Source organism: Bufo bufo, chromosome 6 (assembly GCF_905171765.1).
Source record: "Bufo bufo chromosome 6, aBufBuf1.1, whole genome shotgun sequence".
NCBI lineage: Eukaryota > Metazoa > Chordata > Amphibia > Anura > Bufonidae > Bufo > Bufo bufo.
The window spans coordinates 324,304,306-324,313,671 of record NC_053394.1 but is presented as its reverse complement, the minus strand read 5'-3'; the positions used below and the strand labels follow the sequence as shown (position 1 = coordinate 324,313,671).

At 41.2% G+C, this 9,366-nt stretch overlaps 1 protein-coding gene across 1 annotated transcript in view; it reads right to left on the bottom strand.

Moving 5' to 3' along the window:
* Nucleotides 1-1,046: 1,046 nt before the first annotated feature.
* Nucleotides 1,047-9,366, bottom strand: part of LOC121003705 (zinc finger protein 184-like) — a 23,797-nt gene continuing 15,477 nt past the window's right edge. The window contains exons 2-4 of the mRNA XM_040435570.1: nucleotides 8,115-8,225; nucleotides 5,166-5,244; nucleotides 1,047-1,861 (exon numbers count right to left, since the gene is read on the bottom strand). Of these exons, the coding sequence (XP_040291504.1) occupies nucleotides 1,182-1,861; nucleotides 5,166-5,244; nucleotides 8,115-8,216 (861 nt within the window). The 5' untranslated portion in view covers nucleotides 8,217-8,225 and the 3' untranslated portion in view covers nucleotides 1,047-1,181. The remainder of the gene's footprint in view (nucleotides 1,862-5,165; nucleotides 5,245-8,114; nucleotides 8,226-9,366) is intronic.

Genomic DNA, 9,366 nt, shown 5'->3' with positions numbered 1-9,366 from the left:
ATGTTGTACTTTCTAATGGCACCGTTTACGGTTGAATACAATGTAGTGGGAAGCGGGAAAAAAATTCCAAATGGGGTGGAATTGTAAAAAAAAAAAACACAATTCCGCTTTATGGATTTTGTTTTTACGGCAATCCATATGCGGTAAAACTGACCTGTTACTTTCATACGATACCATATATGTGTACTTTTTCTTGCGTTTTAATACTGAAAATTGGAGGGAAAGTGGAGTGATTTTAATTTTTATATTTTAAAAAAACTTTTTTTATACTTTTTTTTTTTACACTTTTTAATAGTTCCCCTAGGGAACTTGAATAAGCAATCCATAGATTGCTTCACTCAGACTGCTTTCATATGGAGCCCTGCCACAGGCTAGGGTCTCCATAGGAACCTATGTGTGGTAGCCTTGGATCATTCAGGAGGACTGAGGATGCCGCACATACCATCGGGCTCCCCCGATCCTTGCTAGAGGGAGCTGGTGCATGGCCGGGAGAGTGTGCTCCCGTTTTTTGAGTTCCCAGCTTCTGTGTTCACAAATGTGTGCGATTGACATTATGATTTCATGCATTAGCTCGAGGTGTCTGCTGTTTTGAACAGCAGGCACTAAGCGGCAATGGCGCCATCTTTAAATACCTGAACACTGGCATAAATTTACATTAGGCGGTCGGGAAAGTGTTAAATATTGTATGTAGATTTTTTATTTCAACTATAGGCTCCATCCCTAGTATATTACATTGCAATACTTCTGTAATGCACTGTATTATGCCAGTCAGTGTAATGCTGACAGGAATCCTAGTACGTCCAGCCTCTGACCACTGTTAGGCCTCTGACAGCTATTGATCTGCTATTATCACATTTGGCCCTGGCTGACACTGATCTGTGGCCGTGGTTTGGTGAAGGTGTGACAGAGGGCATCCTCTCTCTACCTGACCAAGGAGTTAAACACCCGTGGCAGCAGAAGCCTAGCTTTATATTACAGCAGGCTCTTGCTGCAGATGGCACAGCCACAGTTCCTTTACCATAGCCATGCCTATATATCTAGCTGCTTTGCTACATAGCAAATACAGTACATAACAACATAGTACACAGACACTCACATACTGTATATAAAGGCCACATCAATTCCTTGTAGCTAGTGAATTATCATTAAAAAAGAAGAAGCCAGTATGAATATGACATGGTTTATTTCATAATACTGTCAGGAATATACTGGGGAGAAGGCCTCTCCATCTGTTGATGTTTGAGGAGAAAGAAATAGTCTGAATAGCTCTTCCCACAGTGGGAGCATATATATAACTTCTCCTGTTTGTGGATTTTCAAATGCTGGTCAAGTGCAAATTTCCGTGTAAACTTCTTCCCACACCCATTGCACTCGTATGGTTTCTCCCCAGTGTGGATTCTGGAATGCACGCTCAGATTTGATGAGTTGGTGAAGGTTTTGTTGCACTCAGAACATTTGTAGAGCTTCTCTCCAGAGTGGCTTTTCTGATGTCGGTAGAGGCTCGATCTGTGGGAGAACCTACGAGTACAAAATTTACACCCATATGGCTTATCGCTCAAACCCGTCATGTGTGGGTCAAATGCTGGTGGATAAGACATGCTGTCAAGCTCAGTGCTGGCTTCCTCTTCCATATCCACCAGAAAATCATTCAAGTCTTCTACATCAGCTGTAGTAGCTGCATTACCAGAGTCTTTGCTGGAAACATTCTGGAAATTCTCCACACTGATGTCTAGAGGAGATCCCTCAAGATGTTGTCTTTCAGATATGTTTTGGGCTGGTTGAGAACTTGTTACCCCAGACTCTTGTTCTGGAAGTAAAGGTGCGGTGGAGTTGTCTATGTGCTTATTGTCAGGCACATCTACTGAGGAACAAGGACAGAGACATGTCATGTTAACTCTTGAGATAGCTGAGATTAAGATTATAGCTGGGTTCAAGACCTGTGACTGTGATGACGCTGACAACAAAGTCACTTTCTCTATGTGCATCAATAGCTTTGGATTGATATGGATGGATCTTTACATTTACAGCTTGCATTACATTACATTAGTTGCATTAATTTAATGCCATAAAAGCTCAAAAAGATAGCAGATGTTTATAGATATGCTTAGGCTTAGTGTACTGACTTTAACTGACAGTTAAAAAGAATGAAAAGTAATAAGTATGTGTAAAAACATTCAGACATATATAAGCATAAAATATACAACAAAAATTGAATTATTTTTTACAAAACATGCACCATATGACGAGAAACAACATGTTATCCGCAAACCATGTCACAACATTGTCTAGGACAATCAGTATTAGTAAAAATAAAAATAAAACCCCAAGTTACAGTAGGCTGGATCCTCATAGGCTTCATGTGTATACTTTTGTTAACAGTGTACTCCTCCTTCCTATTTTCAGAAAGCTTCCCACTATCTGGCTGTGTAGCCTGCGGCACACCTGCTTCTAGTCATGTTTGGGCAACAGGATGGGGAAACCACTTTACTATCTCCATCACGATCTCATCCAGAAATATGACAATAACTTAGTGTGACAGTAATAACGCTGCCTCTCAGATTACACACAGCAAAATGTCAACTTCTAGCTCTATGTTATAGGAGCCTAAGCATCCTTGTCCTGGTGCATGGAGCTGTCTTCGGAGTATCATACCTACCATTTTAGACCTCCATCTGCGTGGAGGGCAGACTCCTTTATTTTGCTCTCTTTTTCGATGCACATCATGCTCCACCGGATGCCTTTTTACGCAAAATTTTACTTATAGTAGCAGTATTGTCATCCCTTCATGACCAGCCTTGCTAGCCTTTGTGACCAAGCGTTTTTTTTTTTTTTTTCTTCCATTGTTGTCTAACAAGAGCTATAGCTTTTTTACTTTTTTTCCATCAATGTAGCTGTATGAGGGCTTGTTTTATGCGGGACAAGTTGTACAGTAGTTTTAATGGCACTATTGTGGGGTTGGGATTTTGGGGTAGGTCTGCATTGTCATATACAGAGAAGCAGCAGCATGGAATACATTATAGAGAAGTACTGAGCACTACAGATGTGAACAAATCACTTTGGGTGAGATGCAGGGTGGATTTGATTTAAATCAAAATTATTTAAATCACGATTTAAATCACTAGTCAGTAGGGCTTGATTTAAATCATAGTTTTCTACATAAAGACTAATTCTTGCTGGTATAACTTATAATATGCAAGTAGATGAAGATTTAAACAACTTTTCATATTAGTTTGATTAGGTTGATTCTGCATTCATAGGTTTGGGATTAAGGTATTTTTCTCAACTCTGTTCATGTTATAACATTTTTGCTGTGAAGAAGAGGCATGTGATCTCTGCTGAGTCAAATTCAGTTTTGAGAACTGCAAAAGTAAACCAAGCATCTGTGATAATATCTTGTAGGCAGAGAAACTGCCCAATAATCTTACAAAAACCTCTGGAAGAGCATGACATTGTGAATGGATTAATGGAATTTATTTACCAAAAAAATTACACATATAGAAACATAGAATGTGTCGGCAGATAAGAACCATTTGGCCCATCTAGTCTGCCCAATATACTGAATACTATGGATAGCCCCCGGCCCTATCTTATATGAAGGATGGCCTTATGCCTATCCCATGCATGCTTAAACTCCTTCACTGTATTTGCAGCTACCACTTCTGCAGGAAGGCTATTCCATGCATCCACTACTCTCTCAGTAAAGTAATTCCTGATATTACTTTTAAACCTTTGCCCCTCTAATTTAAAACTATGTCCTCTTGTAGCAGTTTTTCTTCTTTTAAATATTCTCTCCTCTTTTACCTTGTTGATTCCCTTTATGTATTTAGCAGTTTCTCTCATATCCCCTCTGTCTCGTCTTTCTTCCAAGCTATACATGTTAAGGTCCTTTAATCTTTCCTGGTAAGTTTTATCCTGCAATCCATGTACCAGTTTAGTAGCTCTTCTCTGAACTCTCTCCAAAGTATCAATATCCTTCTGGAGATATGGTCTCCAGTACTGCGCACAATACTCCAAATGAGGTCTCACTAGTGCTCTGTAGAGAGGCATGAGCACCTCCCTCTTTCTACTAGTAATGCCTCTCCCTATATACCCAAGCATTCTGCTAGCATTTCCTGCTGCTCTATGACATTGTCTGCCTACCTTTAAGTCTTCTGAAATAATGACCCCTAAATCCCTTTCCTCAGATACTGAGGTTAGGACTGTATCACTGATTTTATATTCTGCTCTTGGGTTTTTACGCCCCAGGTGCATTATCTTGCACTTATCAACATTAAATTTTAGTTGCCAGATTTTTGACCATTCCTCTAGTTTTCCTAAATCCTTTTGCATTTGGTGTATCCCTCCAGGAACATCAACCCTGTAACAAATCTTTGTGTCATCAGAAAAAAGACACACCTTCCCATCGAGGCCTTCTGCAATATATATTAAACAATATGGGTCCCAGAACAGATCCCTGAGTTACCCCACTGGTAACAAGACCATGGTCTGAATATACTCCATTGACTACAACCCTCTGTTGTCTGTCCCTCAGCCACTGCCTAATCTATTCAACAATATGGGAGTCTACGTACAGCCTTATTCTATATTCTACATAATTAAAAAACGAATCTTTATTTCATGATGGAATAACCTTTGGATGGTAATATATTTTCCTCAAAAAGCATTTTATATCAAAAAAATCCGATTTAAATCAAGAAAATCCGATTTAAATAAAAAAAATCCAATTTTTTATTTATTTTTTTAAAAATCATAGATTTTTATCCACCCTGGTGAGATGTAAGCCTTACTGTCAACTGCTCCAGCCTTTTTATCCATGCCTCTGCCTGTCTCACTGCAGTTCACTCCTACCCCTCTCCATAGACTTATACGGGCACCTGTAATCTGATCCTTCAGTGAGCTGGCAGTCGATCTTGGACTCTCAAGAGATATTTTATCACAGAATTCAAAAAGAATGTAGGAGGTGAGGATCAGGAAATGAGCCTGATTAGTGGTGAAAAGTGGTGGCATTTTCTCTGATAAGATATACTATGAAGTTTATTACAGTATATTTACCTGAACTATTGATTTATGCAAAGGTTGTTGAAAGTTTGGTGACCATTCATGGAAAAACAGAAAAATAAAAGTAATACAGAAACCCTGTACAATAATGAACACAAATTTCTCACCTAAATTTACAACTTCTGCAGATTTATTAACACTATAAGGTTTGCTCTCTGCTTCATTATTGGCATCAGATGTAGATACCTGGTTTAGATAGAAGTGGAAAGAAGAATTAGAAAATATTAAACGTCACAGATTCCATAAATTATGACAGAAAAACTGACACCTTTATGAAGTCTAAAGAAGTCCATAGGGCCACAAGAGATTTATTATTAAAGGGGTTTTCCAAGACTTTTATACTAATGAGATCATCAGTATCTGATCGGTTGTAGTCCACTCGGTACCCCGGCAGATCAGCTGTTTGAGAAGGCACAAGTGCTCACAGCGGCGCCATGGCCTTCTCTCAGCTCACCAAGCACAGCACTGTACACCGTACACTTTAATAGGACTAAGCTGCCCCTAGGCCGATGAACAAGACGACACATGGTCTAGGCTAAGCTGCGAGTAGGCAGTGGCGCTACTGCCAGCACCGGTGCCTTCTTAAAAAGCTTTTTGGCGGGGGTCTTGGATGTCAGAGGATAGGTCATCAGTATAAAAGTCTCAGGCCTCTTTCACACAACTGTGTGCTGGCCGTGCCATTGCTGCGGAATGCAAATTGTGGTCCGCAATGCACGGCATCGACAGTGGGGCAGCCGCATGCGGATCGCGGACCCATTCCGCGGTTTGTCTTTTCCGCAAAAAGATAGAACAAGTTCTATTTTTTTGCGTAACGGAACCCCACGGAAGCACTCCGTAGTGCTTTCATGGGATTCCGTTCCATGCTATCGTTCCGCATCTCTGGATTTGCGGACCCATTCAAGTGAATGGCTCCGCATCCGTGATGCGGAATGCACACAGCCGGTGCCCCATGTATTGCGGACCCACCGTATGCGAGCCGCAGTACGGCTAAGGTCAGCACACGGTCGTGTGAAAGAGGCCTCAGAAAACGCCTTTGAGTGAACCTATGTCCCCAGGCCTGAACTGATTCTCTATAGAGTGTGTTCTTGCTTACTACTACTTCTTAAATGACTTTCACTAGAAAAAAATGTGCTTCCTGCAACCAAGGGGGATGGTCAGCTAGAGCATGGATACAGCAGGGACAACAGATTCCCTGTGGTTTTCCTGCAATTCCGTAAAGGAATAAAGGGGTTTTCTGAGATCTATTTACTAATGATCTACCCTCTGGATAGCAGTAGCGTCACAGCATTTTCATAGCTTTTACTAGGCCACGTGACATCATGTTCATCAGTGAATAAGGCTGAGTGCGATACTAAGCACAGCCACTATACAATGTACAGCGCTGTTCTTGGAGAGCTTAGAAAAGGTTGCGGCACTACTGCAAACACCAGTACCTTCTCAAACAGCTGATTGGCGATCAGATACTGATGACCTATCCAGATATCAGGAAACCCTTTTAAGCCAAGGCTACACGACTTTGGCTGCACAACAAGTTCATGTATAACTGCAGGCATATATTTTTCCCATGGATATCCCTCCTACTTTAACGATAGGGTCACTGGTCATAGGGATACCAGTGCAGTAAAGCTTTAACTTCACTTCTTAAATCACTAACTGTATTTTTTGGACTATAAGATGTACTTTCTTCCTCCAAAAGTGAGGGAAAAGTGGCAGTGCGTCTTATACTCCGGATGCTAATGACCGATTCCATTAGATGCGCAATATGACCTGACGCTGTGCGACGTCAGGTCACAGTGTAGAGCAGGCTCGAAGAAGACCAGGAAGCCTCTTATCTGAGGCTGATAGGGGTCTGATCTGATCTAAGATTGAGGGGTCTGATCTATGACTGATTTAGGTTGTGGGTTCTGATCTGAAGTTGATGGAGCTTGGTGGTCTGATTTTGGTGTCTGATCTGAGGTCTGATAAAGAAAGGGGGTATGATGGGGATTGGAGGTCTGATCTGAGTTCTGATGATAAAAAAAATAATAATCTTATTTTCCTTCTCCAAATCCTAGGTGTGTCTTATAGTCCGGTGCATCTTATAGTCCAGTGCATCTTATAGTCCACATAAATACAGTAATAGGGGTTTTGTTACATTTATCATCTAATGCTAAATTAGTGATGAGCAAATAAATTCATCCATCTGAACAAATTTACAATTGTGAGGAAGCGTCTCCGTAGCTTATGACGTTACCACTGCCGGCAGAGCAATATAGCTGTATATCTCGAGTGGCCTTGATAATCTCATGCATGATCGGTAACTGTATCAACGCATGCGCTGATGATATGCCTATGAATCCACATCAACAAATTTGTATGCAAATAAATTTTAGAGGCGCATGCATAATCGCTGATTCATTTTTGTAGGGTATATCATCTGAGCATACACCGATAATCGCAGTAATGGCGCATGTGCAAGATTGTCAAGGCTGCCTACAAAGTGCCGGACAACCCATCACAGGCAGAGAATTAATTGAGATGAACTAATTGGATTCATACAAATCGATTTGCTAATTACTATGCTAAATATTTAAACAAGGCTAGAGGCCTCACTGGGACTCCGATGATCACTAGCCCAGTAGTTTGAATGGATCAGTGGCCAAGTACGTACAGTTTCGCTCCATTCATAATATATTAAGCAGACACATAAAAGTGAACTACAGTGCTTGGCTGTTTCCATAGGCCCCATAAATACTGAATAGAGCGACAGGGCAAATGCTCGACAGCAGCTAGATTCAAACCTCTTCTCAGTGCAGTCGTGCAGCGAGGAGGGTCAGGGGGCTCGTGACACCTATTCAAGAAATTGTGTGCGTTCCAGTGATCAGGCAGTTCTCTCTGATCCCATGGATTGTTGTAAAATGTCAATAATGGGACAACCCCTTGAAAAAAGTGAAGTGAAAAATGAAAACACAAAAACGGAAAATCGCCATGTCAGGAAGGGCTTAATGTGACCACAGAAAGATAAAATATCATCTCCCATTGCTTATGACAGTGTAAATCGCTGTATTATAACTTACACTCAGTAATGTATCCTCGCTTTCTGGCAATGCACTGTTTTCTTTCGATGGCCCCAATCCTGAAAACTGTGAAGCTTCATTTTCATTTCCTATTTCAGACATACTGAATAGCTATAAAGAAAAGCAAAATACTTGTGACCCCACAATAATATTATACTGTAGTAATAATATGTAAATAGCACAATCCGCAGGGAGAAAAGACTACAGAGGGTTTTATTAAAGGGGTATTCCAGTAATTTGAAGTTATCCCCTATCCACAAGATAGGGGATAACTATGAGGTCTGTGGGGTCCTATCGCAGTGCTGTACACAACTATTCCCAGCAGTCCTAAAGATGAATTGGGCGGCAGTAGACATGCTTGACCTGCCATTCTGTTGATTTCGGGGGGCACTGTTGGGTACAGTGCCCCTATTCTCATGATTGGTGCGGTTCCCAGAGGTAGGTTCACTTTAAACAGGACATGTCACCTCTCCTTATTTAAGAAAATAATTGCATTCCACATTAAATTACCATTCTAGAACATCTATTAGTATGAATCTATGTAATACTGTTCCTCTTTTATACCCAAAAGTTTATGAATAGGAGCACTACTGGGTGTTACCAGTAGGGGGTGCATCCCTGCACAGTAAGATACTGTCTAAACAGTGTTGCCAGTGGCAGACTGTGAGGGGACATACGCCCAACTAGTAACAGCTAGTTGTGTTTTTATTCATAAACTTCTAGTAGGAATAATAGAAGAACGACAGAACATAGTGTTAGGGCTCATGCACGTGACTGTATGTATTTTGCGGTTCGCAAAAAATACGGATAACGTCCGTGTGCATTCCGTATTTTGCAGAACGGAACAGTTGGCCCCTAATAGAACAGTACTATCCTTGTCCGTAATGTGGACAATAATAGGACATGTTCTATTGTTTTGCAGAACGGAAATACGGACATACGGAAACGAAATGCACACGGCGTAATTTCAGTTTTTTTGTGGACCCATTGAAGTAAATGGTCCTGCATATGGTCCACAAAAAAAACGGAACGGACACGAAAAGAAAATACGTTCGTGTGCATGAGCCCTTAGGCCACTTTCACGTGGTCGGTATTTTGCATTACTATTTGTAGAAAAAGTATAAAGGAAAGATGTGTGCCTCTTCTGTGTTTTACACCCGCACCTGGTTTCGGCTTAACCCCTTAAGGACCCGGGCGTGACGCAGCTCCTGCACCCGCCCAATCAGCACGCCGTACATGTACGGCGCTGGTT